The 18,141-nt window shown below is 38.8% G+C and overlaps 1 protein-coding gene across 2 annotated transcripts in view; it reads right to left on the bottom strand.

The window, feature by feature from the left end:
- Positions 1 to 355: 355 nt before the first annotated feature.
- The window catches only part of kremen1 (kringle containing transmembrane protein 1), a 45,213-nt gene continuing 27,427 nt past the window's right edge, over positions 356 to 18,141 (bottom strand). The window contains exons 4-10 of one of the 2 annotated variants that reach the window (XM_079478285.1): positions 8,156 to 8,280; positions 7,746 to 7,899; positions 6,503 to 6,612; positions 6,157 to 6,379; positions 4,398 to 4,595; positions 3,239 to 3,323; positions 356 to 2,895 (exon numbers count right to left, since the gene is read on the bottom strand). In XM_079478285.1, coding sequence (XP_079334411.1) covers positions 2,739 to 2,895; positions 3,239 to 3,323; positions 4,398 to 4,595; positions 6,157 to 6,379; positions 6,503 to 6,612; positions 7,746 to 7,899; positions 8,156 to 8,280 — 1,052 coding nt within the window. In that variant the 3' untranslated portion in view covers positions 356 to 2,738. The remainder of the gene's footprint in view (positions 2,896 to 3,238; positions 3,324 to 4,397; positions 4,596 to 6,156; positions 6,380 to 6,502; positions 6,613 to 7,745; positions 7,900 to 8,155; positions 8,281 to 18,141) is intronic. The other variant, XM_079478286.1, reaches the window with a different exon arrangement.

Here is an 18,141-nt window from a genome sequence, read left to right as displayed (position 1 = left end):
CTTTGTTTGTGCATCCATTCTTCGTCTGGTAGTCATTTTATCTGATAAGCTGTACAGTAACAGAAAACATCAGAGCCTTTTTTTCTTTTTAAGTCTTTAGCAGATGTTTTGTGGAGGTCTGCATATATTTCAAATGCATGTTTGTTTGCATATTTCCTCCTTTGTCATATCTGTTCAATGAAATGCTGTGGAAACTATGGTCATCTCGCAAGCAAATGTTGGTGTGTCCTGAAGGAACTCATTTGCATTGTAAATTCTCTCTCGCTCTCTTGCTTTCTCTCTCTAAAATCATTCCTTGTTTTCATGATTAAAAATGGCAACAGTGACAATTTATTGAAAACAAAGCAGACACGACCAGCATTAGAAACATGCATATTTATTTTTTCGCACTCGGAACACATTAAATAAAAACTACAAAGGTACTTATTCAAAAGATAGAATATATCCCATTTTACATCTAAAATAACAATAATTTATGGTATAAATAAAAATTCTCACTATTTTATTTACAATTCCATGAAAACAACATCTTTTTATTATCCCTGGAAGTATTCTCACCCCATAACTGTATTGGTTTCACTGCAGGAAAGACGTTCTGATAAACCACAAATAGATTTGACACTTTTTTTCCACTGCAAAAAGTGCTCAAGCATTCAGGTCTTCCTATATTTAAGGATGCCTGGATTCTGTATTATTCACCAGTCTTTCCAGACATAGATGACCTTGTTAGATTTATCATGTCACTTTAGGTTTGTCTCTCTGCTTTGACAGCCTCTCTCTCTCTCTCTCTCCCACCCACTGTGAATGGTGACATTATTATGCATGGGCAGCTCTGGGCGCTGCAGAACTTTGGTTATGAAGTATGTATGCAGTAATTAACACAGAGTGCATATGAGAACACAACCCAAATACAGCATCAGATCAGCCAAACGCACTTGGATTGAGGAAGAACAGGACATGTTGGGTGTGCGCAGCTGAGGTCTTATTACAGGTTTTTGTTATACAGTATTTCACAATTTCGTTTTTTTAAAAGATGCAAGTGGGATATGCTGAAATATAATCTTTGTACAAACTTAAAAAAAGCTTTTGGTTGCTCATAAAACATTACACAAGATAAGTACTTCAGTGATAAATTAAAGTGCATAATGTGGTGATTCTGTAATTTTTGATTCACTCAAGAATGAAAAAATGATGTGTTCACTTTTTATGGAAATAATAATTTTTGGACTGAGGACATACAGACTATTAAGGGTTAACAGCATACGTGCTTGAAACAACATTTTCATTTTGGGTGCACTGTCCCTTTAACTTGTTTAGTTGGAAAGTGCAGTTATTATGGCATACCCACAAACAATTTTTATTGTCGATCGCCCATTTTCTGTCTGTTTAGTTACAGAACGTACCCAACCGGACATTAAAATAAAGGGCTTTCACAACATCTCTAAAAGCACATTGAGTAAATACTGCCGAAACAGTTCTTTTGTAAGAAGCCCCAATGTCACCCACATCTTGACCCGTGACTGATGCCCGCGCAGGTGCTTTTACTGCCACCCGCACCTTGTAGGAACGGCCTCACACTGGCACTGAAGCGATCCGCTTGACTTTGGCCGACTGGAAAAGTGCTTTAAAACTAAACGGGAAGAAAGAGCAAATTGTTTTGGAAGAATTTTAGCGCCGTCTTTGTTGGAGAGGAAAATGAAATGACGTTTGATCGTTCCCTCACAGAATTACACAACGTTCGTCACAATGCGTCTCTTGCTCAACCCGACAGGAATAATCTGGTCCAATGGCACCCACAGGACAACATTTATCTATAGATAGTGACAATCCCCAGTGCTCATTCTCATTTGCAATTCGAAACTCTGAGGGATCAATGCTTGTTTACATCATCCAGACATTATGACAGCGTAGAAGAGACTCAAAAAAGGTTTTTTCTCAGTCCGCAAGGCACTTAAAGGCAGAAAGATCAAAACCCGATACACAGCATAAATACCAAAAGACAGTAGGAGAGGTCCATCAGGATTTCTTAACTGCAGCTCTTTTTGAGCGATCGCAGGCTTTGGTGCTGAGACGTCCGTCTACGCTACCTCTCTCTGGACCTTTTTTCAACTCTCAAAGATCAAAATCACTTTGTCCTAAACATGTTTGTGACACCAATCCTCTGCTGGTACCGGCAGCTTTTACCCTGGTAAAAGGAGTTCTGTCCTCCTCAACAAGAGATGACCTACATTAGAGGTTAAATTGTGTCTGTAAGGGGATCGAATCTCTCCTCCGGAGGGGCTGGTTGGGCACAGTGGCATTTTATTAGCTATGGAAGTGGTTTTGTCTTTCAGTGTGGTCCGAGGGGAGTCTCAGCCTTTATTTGAGAAGCTTATCAGGGGTCTGTGAAACGCTGCGAAACACCCGAAAGTTACGAGTTGGTTGTTGATTCGTTGCTCTACAATGGCAACGGAAACCAAACATCTTCCTTTGCTAATCAATTCACTGTCACGCAATGCGCGATTGGCTGAGATGCAAATTGAGAGTCAACACATCGGTATCAAGCTCAGTCTGAGAAGTCCGATTTGGCCATGTTTCGGGCCAGTTCCTTACGAACAATCCATCAACCTTTTGACCGGGCATTGCGGTGGTTATTTTAGGTTAGTCAGGGACCGTAAGCTCCCGTAGACCAGCATTTCGTACAGTGTGTGCATTCATCACATGGGGCTGGTACGTAGCAGCCGTTATGGTTATTGAGGTTAGTTTCCCACGAGAGGGCTGAGGTCTCCGTGGTGGTTCTTGAGTTTCTTCTTAAACAGAGAGATGGTTGAAGGCCTGTAGAAGATGATCCAAGGTTCAGATGTGGTGCTCTGCGCGCACGAATCCGAACTGCTGATTGACGGGATGGACGGAGATCTGAGATTTGAAGAAAAATAGGCGGAGGGGAAGGATAAAAACAAGGAAAGGTTAAATCAAGTAAATTCAAATACAACTTTTATGCACGCTACAAACCAAATCGTATGCAAATGTAAATGAACATCCCTTAACATTTAAATGGGGGCAATAAATCCATCCACACGCGGATAAAAGCGCAAATCGTGTAGAATCCGTCGTACTGTTCATGTGCTATTACGTTATTCTTTTTCAAAGTGAGATAAGCTAGCATTAGCAGCTGCACATTTGCTTTTTATCCCCAAATCGAATCTAAATGTATAAACTTCCACAAATAAATGTGATGTTTTGTAATTTGTGTACTTACTTTACGGTAAGATGCAGTAGCAGTTTAGCTATCATGGCTATGACTGTTAGCGTTAGCAGGGCAGCTAATGCATAGATGCTCCACACTGTAAAACAAAAAGTTTATCACTGGCAGTCAAACTAATACAGAATCGTTGACAATTTACCGTACATGCGTTCTATGTTGTGTGTGACATTAGAACAAAAACTAACAATGAAGATAAATCTCTCTTAGGCTATTTTATATTATAGAAATATTACTAATATAAAATAATATAATATTAACAGAGTGTTTGATCATTTTTTGCTGTCACGCCATAGCACACATTAACGGTTTATCTGTCAACTACACACATACAGACACATAAGGTTTATAAACAGACAGTAAACTTGCAGTGTGCTAAAAAGTGTTTAGTTATTGAATTGCATATTTATGGTTATCATAGTTTTACAACAATTCCTGCAGTTTCTACACTAGTAACATGCTAGACATGCTGTTACCGTTTTTCTTTCTTATACTAAACATTTCTACTCGTGAAATTGTGTTTCTCAGATTATCCGAATATTCTAATAGTATAGTAAGTATAAGTAAGCTTACTAAGTACTAAATACCATTGAACATATAGTTAGGCCTTTTAGTAGTTTACTGGTTCAATACTTATGGTATTGTATACTTATATGAAAGTACAGTTTGGCTTAGACTCTCAGCAAATTACAGTCTAAAATATACATACCCCAAAACTGATTTGTTAATATATTATATTAACTTGAATACATCATGAAATGTTAATGTTTATCAAATGATTGAGTACATGTACAGACCAAATATACTTTTCTGAGAAGTGCATAAAATGTAGACTGAAAGTATAAAATGTTTTGTTAAAAAAATAAGTATACTAATAGCACACTTGAATAAACTGCTATTTTAGTCAGGGAAGTATGAATTCCAATATGCGCAAACCAATATATTTTGAGAAACAAATATCTAATATCATCAAAATGCTGAGAAATATTGAGAAATATATTTTACTTTGAAACTACAGTATATGATCACTTCTGTAAAATTGTGTTGACTGAGTATGCAGCAAATCACAGGCCGGGTCTGACCCGTATAAGTAATAAGCGAAGACGAAAAGTAAGCTGGGGTGGGTGAGGCGTAATGGAAAGAACTGGACACATACTGGTGCTGTGGCCCGTGGTCCGACTCGATCCATGCCACTGACCTGGCATGTTTGCAGGACTTGATGTGATGACGTAGTAGAGGAGGGAGGATTTTTCGCTCTGACTGGTATTGGATTTCGCCGTGGTGTTTCCTATATGTGGCCTCACTGTGCTGATGTGCCCTTCATCACCATCGTCATCCTCTTGGTTTCTGAAAGCTGTTTAGAGGAAAGTTAATAATGACTTGCTGTGCATTGTTGGGTGAATGTGATGCGTGTTACTGTTGTGTACCTCTGTAAAATTTGTCAATACATCATAAATGTACCTAGAAAACTGCATACAATTCCTTGCCAATTCTGAGGTTTAATACTTTATACTATTTAAAACACATACAGTTTTTATTCCAACCATCGTCTGTGCTTATGCACCTCTGAACATCTCAGGGGAAGATTTTAACCTCTTTCGAAATAACATCACCTCTGTGATTCAGAAACGCAGACAGATTTAACGGCAGTATGTGGCGTTTGAATCAAACTCCGCCTGCGGGGGAAAAGCCAATTTGTTTCGCTGACCTTTTCTTTCAGCAATTTTTTTTCCATTTCATACTTTTCATTCTGCTTTATTCCTCCCTGATTGTGGTTTGCGAACTCTGCCTCCCAAAGCCACAAAACAGAACGTGACAGCGTGTCTTACAATCGTATAGATCTGACAAAACGGTTCAGAGCGTGCCAAGTGCGATAAAACAGCCAGAAGCCTATTTAGCATATCCATATTTGCCCATATTTACTTCTGACTATTTAAATCTGAATAAATATGAATGCGCTACATTTTGATGCATTTCGATATATTCTGATTATAAAGACTACGAAAAGGAATTGCTTACTGACAGGGACCAAAGCCGCGGCAATAATCAAATTTATCTTTAGAATTGTAACAAAACAGCATTTTTCCAAACAAATGTAATTGATGGAAAGTATATACACTTACAACTAAAACTACTTTTCTCAGGTAAACAGTATTCTTTTATCTCATTCTCGCTCCGTTCCTCTTTTTTTGCCCACAGGTACATTTTCTTTACATTACCCATAAGTCACTGGGGATGCAGGTGCCAAAGATGACATGAAGTCAAAGCATCAGGTTGCACCTGCAGATGTAAACCACTTTCACCGCATGCTGCATCTCATTATAAAGGGCTTCTAGTTTCATTACCCGAAAAACAACATCAGGACACTTGATTTGCATACATTTGAGTGTTTCGCATAAATTCATAGATGAGGTCAATCCCTTTTATCTTAGCCTCGTGTTAGACTTTAGAAGTCCCAAAGTTCTATTTTGAAATTTACCAGATAATTTAATTAGCTAATTATATTAACTTTATATAATAACATAACTTTATATTTGAGAATAATAAAATAACATGTATTATAGAATTTCTTTGTATTTTGGCATGCCCCTCTTTTGCTTTTATAACAGCATGTGCCTGCACTGGCATAAACACTCGTTTGTCCAAAACCTGATGATCCATGTTATTAAATAATTAGACCTGAGAACGTTCCAAAGAACATGTTGAATCCCAGCATTTCAATGTGGTTTCAGCCTTTTAGACCCCAGTGCATATTCATATTTCACTGTGCAATAAATTATGATCTGGTAGGCATTATATAACGTTTCAAAGTTAATGCCTTATTAATGAAAGTTATCAGTGTTGCCAATAAAAAAAGTGCACATCCTGTGAACAGCCAAAAGTTACAAAGTTAAAGTATGCGCGTATATCCTCACCATGATAAAGAACAGAAAAGCCTTGTGCTTCGTTCGTCCTGTCTGAGTAAAAGTACAAAACGACGAAGTCTGCAGTGACGTTCACGACGTCCCTTGGTGGATTACGCCCGTCGAATCGCGCCATCACTTGATTGGAGTATCCATCCAGCAGTTCCACCATATCGGTCTGATCCACGATATTGAAGAAGGTGAAATTGAACAGAATGACGGAAGCACCTGGAACCTGGGAGAACACAATGACCAAGATATGAGTGCATGGCTGCATGCCACAAAATGTATTTCTGCTCTCGCTTCGGTTTGGCTCGGCAGGTCTTTCCCCATTAAGATATGAAGGCATTGAATATACCTGAACGGTCCAGTAGCAGACCCTGCCAGCTTGGTATTTGTCTGGGAAGTCGGGGGAGTAGATCACTCCAGAGGACGCAGAGTAATTTCCTCCACAGGCTCCTACTTTTGCTGCAAGAAAAGAGTGATGGGTTCAGCTCTCGGTTGAATAATAAAATCAACTTGCAAGTCAATGTTTTTTAATTGTTCTGTGACTTTTACATGACCGTTCGATCGTTTGTGACCGCTGGATAAGGATTATCAAAACTATTCCTATTAAATACAAATTTTGTCATCATTAATTCATCCTGATGTCCTTCAAAACCTGTACACGAGTCCTTCTTCAGTGGAACACAAAAGAAGATATTTTGAGATATGTCTCGTTGGCTTTGTGTCCGTACAATGTACGTCAATGGGGGCCGATGTTGTTCAGTTATCAACATTCTTCATTCTTATATTGTAATTTGTGTTCTTCAGAAGTCATACACGTTTGGAAAGACAAGAAGATGAATAAATGATGGAATATTTTTGTTTGTGGGTGAACTGTCCCTTTAAGACGATTTACTCATTAACCATTTAGAGTGAAGGGTTTCAATTCTGCCTTCATTCCAAACTTTATTTAAACAGCTAATGCAACCATTGAAGGACATTGGATCTCAATGAGTAGCGTCAACAACCCATGATGGATTTGTGAATTGATTCAAAAGAATGATTTGCCTATAAATCAGACATTCAAACACTAAATCTTTAAAACTTCCTGATATACCTGATTTCCATAACTGTGGGATCTCTGAAAACCATAAAATACAAATATGACACTTCATTTATAAAATCACACAAGCAATGATCTCATTCATGAAACTGAGATCAACAATTCAAAGCAGTGAACGAACATTCAATGCAATGCAACAATTTACATAAGAATGGATTTATGAAGGATTTACATAAAACCTGGCTCTGCTCGTGTTTCATGCATGAGGCCCGGTGTAAGGCAATGCATCGAGTGTGGTATGCAAATGCAGAAAAAAAAATCTTGACCTCCAAATCATCGTTTTAAAAGACATCCTGCTCAAATATCAAAGGTGCTTTTCTGAGCCGACTCTAGATCAGGTCATTCAATTCAGTGCCCATGTGTTTACAATTAAGTAGCTTAAAGTACCATGGTTAGTATTGTCTCAGCTTATAAAATACAATTTGACGGTCATCCTTTCGTTTGTGAATCAACGACCTGTGCGAAGGCAAAGAAAGATGCTGCCAAAACTTACTGTCAAAGACTATGACACGACCATCTCCACCACAGGGCTGGGTGTGGTCTCCGAAACACACATGGTTACACTCTGTGCTCGGGGCATCACCGTGACGATGATAATCAAGGTCGTTACCACAGAAACAAGCGTAGCCCGATTCCATCCCGGCGAGCTGAGGAAAAAAACACAAGAATCCACAAATGGTCAGGAACCTCATTATTCTCTAATGCCAGGTCAGAAAAGCAAGAAAAACGTAATACAGACGATATTGATTCTTTCATCCACGAGCAGATGCAGCCGATTACATCCCCAACAACTATAGATTTTAGGGTTAAGTTAAATAAAAAACTAAAAGAACGTGCAAGGACGACATCTCAGTTCCAAAGAAAAGAATAACTGGCATCTCAGAAAGCCCTGAAGTTTCATACCTTGTATCTTTGGTTGCGACAGAAGCTGATGCAGTTTTGAATAGTAAGTTTGTTGGAGGTCTGGTAGCTGCCAGATAAAGGTGTTGGATCGCCACTGTCCTTAAAACAGCCTAGATTACCCGGCACTGAGAGAAAAAGACAGAGAAAAAACATCAAGTTCATCATCCGTGCTCAAAATATCAACAACAGTGTTTTCTTTCAAATAGTTGCAAAACAGGAATATTGAGGCATTTCGCTCAAGCCCAGGGATAGAAACATCAGTCCCTTATAAATCTGCTAACACAGACGCACTTGCAAATCGTTAACTTCCATATGCCGGTAAATCGTCTGGAAACATGTTTTATGAACTACGATTAAAACAGGACACATACGCACCGCAGCGAGTGTGAGAACACAGAGCGCTGTATGACACTAAACCTCATCGTACGGGAATGCACAGATGCGTGCTGGGGGTTTGTTAATTATTGCGAAATGAATGAGGTCTCCGGGTGAGAGAACAGGGAGGTCAGAAAGAGAGAAAGAGGAGATGGTGATGTAATCTAAAAAATGTCAGTCCATGTCACTTTGTTCTACGTGTGAAATTGTCTTAATGATAGACACAATCTGCTCCGGGATGTCCAGAGATGTCCGGTCCTCTTGGTAAACTATTAGCATCCATATAATTAATGCTTCTATTTAGGTTAAGAAACAACTTTTTTAATTTGGGAGAAATGTTACCACTAGTTCACAGAATGAAGCAAAATCACCAATTTTACTTAGATCCTCCAAAAAAACGACACTGGAGCTTTATTGACAGAAATGCAATATAATATACATAACTATCCTGTATACTGTATGTCCGAGGTGTATAAAGACCTTTTTATACCTTAGAATGAGCTATTTCTATCTACATACACCGCAGGTCCCCTTTTTTTCTACGGTAGCCCTAAACGGACAAACTGCTTGATGGAGCGTGTTTCGTAAATACGTTATACTTCGGCAAAGAAGTGAAAACATGACGACATCTTAGTCATGTGTCAGCCACCGTAGTGCTTCGGAAGGGAGGGGTGAGTGGTGGACGGTGAAGATGGTTGCAATTCGCAACCTCACCACTAGATGCCGCTAAACTTCATACACGGCTCTTTTAAACATACCTAGAAATAGTGGCTTCAGGAATACTGGAAATCATTTTGGAGTGGTCTCTCTCTCTTTTTTACAGCTGTATGGACCATAATATAATAAACAGGGGCCACTCATTTTCTATAGACAATAGAAAAGTATTTATTTTATTGTTTGCCAAAAAAGTAAACAAATAAAATAAAGTAAATAAACTGGGGATTTGGGTTTGTGTGAATGTGCTTGTGTCCGCATGAAACAGTTTTAATGACGGTGAATGTTAAATAAGAAAGAGAAAGGTTTGATTGCAGACTGGTGATAAGGATTAAAACGCAGCCTCTTAGACATCTACTCCAGAATACTCCAAGAATCCATCTCAACACAAGTTAGTACTTGTCAGGCCTTGTTCCGCTCTCTGGATACAAAGAAAAGTTTTGTTTTCAAAGAGATACTCACTAGGGCTGACTCGGGCCACACACACGCACACACATTCTGTTTCTCTGTAATGATGTCAATTCCAGCCCAACAGCTTCTTTACAGAAATCCTCGATGTTGCAACATTTGCAAAACGTTTGATGGACAGCGAAATTACAGCAGTAGAGAAGTGTATACAGTCAGTCAAAACACAAGCGCTGTGAAGTTGATCTCCATATGAACTGATCCCAAGCGGATTTGTTCAAAACAAAACTTACAGAAAGTGTGTGTTAAAGGGACAGCTCTCCCCAATATCAGAAACCTTCATGTATTCACCCTCACGCTGTTCCATACCCACATGGCTTTTTGTCAACGGTGGAACACAACAGGAGATGTTAGGCAAAATAAAAGCCTCAGTCACCATTCACTTTCACAGTATGTCAAAGAGCAAGCCTTAACAGTCCTCAAATTTCTCATGTTCCGTGATGGAAAAAAAGTCATACGGGTTTGGAATGATTGACATGTGGTTGAAAAAATTGTGACCTTTTTTGCTAACCCTTTTATGATCGTGTTAAATGAAAGTAAACTAGGAGGAAAGGCCCCTTTATTTGAATTTATCAAAACAGCAATAACATAAAGCACCTTTTACCACTTCATGGCAACATTACACAATGAAGAAGGTGTTAGAGTATGTTTACAAAGTACATAAAACATATTTTTAACACGAAAATCATGGTTTTATTATGCCGTAAGGTTGCTTTAAATAAATTCATCAAGACTGCAATAACATAAATGTATGGCAACTCGGGGTTAGGGTTCAACATGCAAAACTTTTAGTCTAAAATCCTTTCTTAGTCTAAAAACAGACAATTTGCACAATATAATCCACAATCTGTTCCTCTCATTAATCAAAAGTACAAAAACACACTACAGTTGGCACTGGAGTGTGTTCCTCCCCTCTCATAAATCTAGAACAATGTCTACAAGAGTGCGTTAAGTCAAACACAGGCCTGTTCGAGTGGACTTCGACTGAAAAGCGAGACATTTCTGTCAGGAAATTAAATGGAACACTGAGTGCAATTATAACGGACAAAAGCCCAAATAACACTGATTTACTCTTTAAGTAAACAGAAAGTCATTTTTTACTCTCAGCCGCCTACAACGGAAAAAGGCGAAAGAAACGTTCTGGACCGCTCCTTCACCACTTCAATGACGGAGGCGTTGATGTTAAAAGGGGAACGTTTTGCTCTCCTCCGGGGGCTCACAGCAGATTAAAGACTGCGACAGAGCGATCGTACCTCACCACCAATTTATCTCTGTTTAACCTCTCATCACGCTGGGTTTCCCTACCGTTGAACAAAAAGCGCTCATCCCTCCCAGCAATACAGCTGGTGTGACTATGCCATGTTTTTCGAGTTAACGAAAACTTCAAAAGTCTTATCGAGAACGTACTTCTCGCAGTAAAGATATACCGAACAAGGGCCATAACTGCAAATATCCTCGCTTTAAAGGGAAAACAACTGACTTCAAAGTCTAAGGTGTAATGCGAAGATTTTATAACAAGCATGGCTGGCGAGCATGACCGCGTTACGTGTGGTAATGTGCCTCGCTCAGACTGGCCTCAGTCCAGAAATGTTCACAATGGAAAGATGCAACACGTACACACATGCAAAAAGGTAACGCAAAAGGTTTTTATGGGCCCTCTCGGCATGGTTTTGGGTCTAAAATTAAACCCAGTTGGGAATGTGGGGGTGTACACTAAACTAAATGAATGAAATGATGAAAAAACATACAAAAACTAAACATGTTATCTACTTTCATGAAGGCATATGATCCCAAGATTTACAAATCATGGCTCTGGTGGGAAAAATTTTTTTTATTTAACATTACAGAAACAAACATAGTTTTTTCAATGGATTGACGTGCGCTTATAAATCATAAATAAGACTGTGAATGTGCATTGGGACAGTAAAACAAATAATATTTTAGGTATTTACAGGATTTTATTGGATAGGACAATGGAGAGATGACAGGATATCATTCTGGGGAGGGTGACCATACGTGGCACTTTTTGTATGTGTGTGTGTGTGTACGTGTGTTCTTGGCCTTTGTTTAGGAAAATATCCTCACTAATAAAGTGAAACATTTAAAGAATAACACGGACATTTAGACGCAATCATTTCCTTACCTTGAAATGTAACCGTTGCTTTCCTGAAATAATAAACCGCGAGGACGTATGCTCCCAACAAATGCAACCTAAAGAGGATGCAGCCAGTTCGAAATCATGGCCAGGACGTGTCAGGGGAAAAAGGCGTGTATCGTCACCCTAACACTGGGTGAGGTGGATAAGAACATGGGTTTGGAAAGGACCACGAAGCAAAACTCAATCTTGGGTTGCCCAAAACACTATTGCGTAATACATCGACACATGACTAATGGTGTTGACGAAGCAAAACGTTTCATTTGGACTCATGAACATGGAAGTGAATGAAAAGTACTGTTCTGTTGGTAACCATGGGTAGTCTGTATTTCTAGCAACCTTTCAAAAACTATACAGTGACAGCAAATGGCTTCGAATTCTCTTAAGGCCGAGTGCTAGAATATTGTTCAGAGCAATGACGCGGGTCCCTGGCCTTATATTGCCCATCATCACAGCTACAGTGACTCATCTTTGCTTTTCTAAATCCAGACTTTCATTATTGCAGGGCCTGATGGGGTGACGCAAGTGTGATAGACATGTCTTAAGTCCGGAGAAGCAGAGATGCAGACATAATAGCATTGAAAAGTAGAGAGAGAGAGGGAGGGAGAGGATGAAGGAAAGAAACACCCAGATAACAAACAAAACAACATCAAACGCCTCAGTTCTTGACAAACACACTTGGCAGGAACTGAGGATAAGCGTGTCTGAAGGCCTCTCTCTCTCTCTTTCATTCTCTCTGTGTGTTATTAAAATAAGGTAATTACAGGCATAAATTCAAATGACATCTGGGGTATGCCTTTTTCTTCTCTTCCTTTCTTGCAGAGGATTGTGGGTGTTTCTTTTTTCTCCAAAATACATTCATAAGTTTTTTTCTGCGCCACACCCGGCAGACGCTGCCAGAAACACTTTTAGCCGAGATGGATCTGACGGAGATTAAATATTAAAGATTGTTAGTGCTAATAGGTCAGTGCGCTTATAAATTTGTTCTCTCTGACCTCAATAATGTCAAGATTAAAATATACAAATGCTATAATACACCCTTTTTCCCCTTTGTATGTGTGTGTGTTCTTGGCCTTTGTTTAGGAAAATGTCCTTACAAATAAAGTGAAACACTGTTTACTTTTTATACAGTCTGTAAAATGTTGAATATCTAATGATCTTGACATGTTTATGTGAGGGTTTGGTTTAATGGCTAGACAACAACAGTCCGACCTGATGAACTTACGCAAAACAACACACACCATGATACCTCACAACATGTGATTCATACAGCAGACCCGTTCCTCTTAATGCTGCGACGTAAATTCTTTAACATGTTTATGATTGTGTCGACATATTGCACTCCCGTAATGCTCTAGATTTCCCCTCAGGGGGTTCACACATGTTGACTTGATGAAGATTTTTGCCTAGTCATTGTATTGTTGGTCATAAGAGGTTCCTTTTTCAGTTGTTTAACACTGCACAAACGTTTGAACAAAACGTTCATTGGGAATCTATATAAGATTTAGAAAATCAAATACAAAATAAAACCGAAAGAGTTTATTTTTCAGAATGTGAAAACCCACAAACCTTTGCGCTGCTTATTAAAAATGAACAGCTGAACTTAAATAACAGAATTTTACGTATAAATAATAAGAAACGAAATCTTATATACATTCGTTCAACATTTAAAACATTTACACGATATTTACTCCAACAAAAAGTTCAGTCAGCCCAGAATATGGTTTTGAAACACCAGCGGTTACCTAGTTTAAGACTACAAGTTTTACACTATACATCTATAAATGGTTTGGTCATTGTTGGTAAATTATTCGAAAACATCCCTTTTCCTGCTTGTCTGTCAATAATTCAGATAAATATCATTCCTGATTTGGCTGCCACCCCCATCACAGACATACTTTAGCCCTCTGTACATGTGTTTCGGTTTTCCATTTTTTCTTACAGTTATGACAGCTGGATCGGACCGAAATGTATTTGTTGATGTCGCGGATCATTTCATAAAAAGCTATTACTACAATTTTTCTGCTAGGGAAATTTGTGTATGAATGAGGCGATTCGAACTTGGTTGTGTTTTCCTGCACTTTGCTCATGACCCGTGGATCTATCGTACATTTAGCAGCTGGGATTCACACAGTGAGAGAGGAGAATCAAAGTCAGCAAACATCTTGAACATTGTGAGTTGGAATACGCCACGCAAAGAACAAACAAGAGACACATGAGCCCTGCTGCGCAAGTTCGGGGACGGCACACTTCACCACCTCATGCCTGAGGGCGCGTTACAACACAAGTCCAAGATCAATACTTTCATCGCCACAACCTTCAGGGAGCAAGCACAGGCTTAATTGAAGATGGAGGGAGGTGTTCGGAGCAGAAACAGTATAATTAAAGTGCAGACGACAGCGCGAATGAAGAATGACAGGAGCGCTACAGATCTCGTCTCTCAACTCTGCCCAGGGTCATGCAAAAATAGCATGTGGCTTTGATCACCCAAAACATTAGATGGTCTATTAGCATCTGCTGAGTTGGGAAAGGAGGAGGGATTTGGCTTTCTGTCCTTTGATATGTCAGATGTCACATTAGTGACACTGGTGATTTAGTGGTGGTTTGTACATAGCTGATTAGTGTGAATGCCACTTTTTTGCCACAATTCCTCAATAGATTTTTTGAAGGATAAAAAAGTATGATGTCTCATGCCATATATACGAATACAGTATACACGCCCCAGTTCAAAAGTTCAGGGTCACTTCCTCATATATATATTTTTTAATAATAGTCAACACATCAAACCTATAGAATACCACAAATGCAATTATGGGATTTGTATTGTGACTAAAACACCCTCTGCCTATAATTTGTAAATATTTACTCTTCAGCTTCACGAGATCTCGCCCTGACCGTAATCCATTTATTCTGTGGTCTTACTGGCTGCTTTTACTTCATTATTTGGTTTAGTATGTGTGATAGAAGTATATTTTTCCATAATTTTCACGTTTAGTAATTAAAGAAACGTATATATTATATATAAATATATAGACCACTTCGAAAGACGTGAACAACGCTGGTCCAGAAGAACATCCTGTTTTACTTTTTTAACACTACATAAACGTGTCAACAAAATACAATGATATAATATACGTAAAAATCGAATATCTAAAATACACAAATATCTAAAGATTTCATTATATATGTGCGATTTAAAAGATAAATAAACAAAAGGACTGAAACAGGAAGTGCTTCTGGACCCGTGTTTACATCTTGCAAAGTGGTCTATACAGTGTACAATCTAAACATAACCGCGATCCACATTCAAACACATCTGTGACTGAGAACTGAGCATGATCCTTGACAAAACAGTAAATATACACCTTTAACAGGTGCTGTTGTTCACGTCACAAAAACAAATGGTGAGGAATGCAGCCGGATCTCTAAGAGACAGGTGAGTAGAAATGAGTCTCTGTAAACAACAGATTCTTTGAAGTGTCTGTCTGAGATAGAGAGTGAGAGAGAGAGAGAGAGAGAGAGAGAGAGAGAGCAACTGTATCTTTCTGGGTCACCTGTCTGTTATAACCAGATGAATAATTTGGTTTTAAATATCCACAGGTATGCTGTAAGACAGGTATCTACAGTACCTCAAAGCCCTGCCTAAAACATTTTGAAAAGTAAACTATGCACGTTGTGTTATTTGAGCAGTATCCAATGAACGTATTAAGGCATTGAGCCCCTCCATTACAGACAGAAAGCCTTCTTTTAGCTTTTCTGAGTCAGTGACATCACTTGATCTAAAGGGTACGGTAACAGCCACCTGCTTAATGACTACAGTAATTCTATATGTAATGACCTATGCAGGCGGAAACATCGTACACAAATCAAATCATAAGCTACGAATAAAGCTGTCATCATCCGTGTATAGCAAAATAAAATAATTATACAAAAAAATGCATACTAAACAAAGATAGCTGTTGGCAAATATTGTGCATCATTTTAGAAAATGATTGTCTAATGTTGAAATGATAATAGCAAAAGATATGGCAATACAAATGATAAAATACTGTAAAGTATATGCAGTACAGCCCATACAGAGAAGGATGGGTACACCTGCAGGAAACAATCATGATTTGGCCACCACACCACATCTTAAAAAAACGAATACAATCTAAAACATACCAAAGAAAGGTCACTGCCCTTAAGCACAAAATAAACAAAACTAAAAACAAGGAATTAAATCTCTCTAGCAAGTGCCTGCTGGAGTTTGGGGCACGTTCTGTTCTCTTATTCGCCGATCATTTCACACAATGTAACAAATAGAAAAAACAGCCTCGGGTGTGCGTACGCGTGTCAATTGTGATGCTACAATGGCCCCCGCTGCTTTTTGATTTTACATTGTCACAGCTTCCCTGGATCTAAAAGGTCCAACAAATCGGCCTGCTTTCAATGCCAACATTGTGGGCATCTTGTTTAGGGACTCCACACTGCCACCCAAGAGCCATTCCACGATATCCAGGCCGAAATAGTAGGTTGTACTTGATACAGGCGATGCCCCGAGAACTTACGGGAATCTAGGACGCGCTACAACCGGATGGGTTGCAAACCAAAGCACATGGCGCACACTTACGGTAAACCAGACTGGAATCAAAGGGCACACAGAGAAGGCAGCTAGCTGTGACAAAAGCTGTCCTGAATTTGAGAGCAATCTCTGCCTAGAAGGGCATTTGTTAGACAGGCTTTCAGGCACAGAAATAAGGGGTATCCATAAAGATGAACGTGTGTATGTGTGCGCATGGCACTTTTGTGAAATAGGTGAGCGAACGCAATTGTGTAACTCAGGTATCATCATTGATGTTTTAAATCATGATGACTTATTGGCCCAAAAGAGCGATATGCTAAAATTTAGCTTCTTAGATACAGATCAAGACAAAAATCACAAAACACTCGTAAAACTAAATTAGTAAAGCACATTTCGGCTCAAAATAATGGATGATTTAGCATGTAGCATAAACAATGCGGAAAAAATATATAACAAAAAATTGTGTAATGGCAAATATGGGTTGGGAAAATTTGGACCAAACCAAGGAGGAGTAAAAATAAGCCAGCATAGACCACATCGCAAGTTATTAACACTGGTCCAGAGGCTCTTCTGTTTTAATTTTCATTTGCTTTATTTTTAAATCTTACATAACATAATTGAATTGTATAATTGCATATGTTTGTTTAACATTTAGATTCAGTTATAAATGTTCTGTTGCTTGTATTATGATCAAATGTTTGTGTAGTGTACAGGACCATTGAAGCACCTTTATTTCCGGCATCGAAAGTGGTCTTTAAGACACTGAAAAATGACATTTCTGTCATAATTGACTCACCCTTATGTCATGTCAAACCTGTATGACTTTCTTTCTTCCGTAGAACCTTGGTAACCAAACAACAATGTACCCCATTGACTTCCATTATATGGACACAAAACCACTAAAACAACAGAAAAAGTCATATTGGTTTTAAACAACACAAGGGTGAATAAATGAAGGGTCAATGTACATTTTTGGGAGAACTATCCCTTTGAGACAATACAATGTCTTGTACTGGCTCTGCACTTCACAGAAATGGTTTTGATTTAATGGTTCTCAATATGTTCATGGGATACTTTAGAAACCGATGTTATGAAGGTGAACTACTCTGATTGTTTCCTGGTGCATAATACAGCTGTTATTTTATGTTAAGGCCCAGCCTGTGTATAGGGTGTGATAAGTGAGATGAAACCAAACAACCTATCCGTTTATGCACACACATTCTCTCTCTTTCTTTGCCAGTACAGTAGAAAAAACATTCTTAGTGGGATTATACAAATATGATTGACAGGAAAATGAGTTTGCACTCGTATAGACATGCACGCACACATGCCCTCAAGCCAAGCGCAGAAAAACATATTCATTAATACGAAAGAAAGAAAGAAAGAAAGAAAGAAAGAAAGAAAGAAAGAAAGACATTAGCCCTAGACAAAATGTACTTTCATGGACAGTAAACGGCCTGGGAGAAAATCTCCTGCCGGATGCAAAGGAGGATCTTTGAAATGACACTGAATGGAAGTTAACTCATATGAATAACCGTCTAATCACTTTCTTTTAGGTGAATGCATACCGGTTCACACACTCGCAAACACTTGTATGTTCTCTGGGTGGAGAATACAAAACCATCAAGTGATGACAGACATCACAAAAGCATCTATGCATGCCAGGACACTGCGATCTCTGATGGAGCAATTACAGTTATTTTCCTTTCCAAA

Source organism: Barbatula barbatula, assembly GCF_947034865.1.
Source record: "Barbatula barbatula genome assembly, chromosome: 2".
Lineage (NCBI taxonomy): Eukaryota > Metazoa > Chordata > Actinopteri > Cypriniformes > Nemacheilidae > Barbatula > Barbatula barbatula.
The sequence above is the reverse complement of the archived record's forward strand: the minus strand, read 5'-3'. Positions and strand labels throughout refer to the sequence as shown.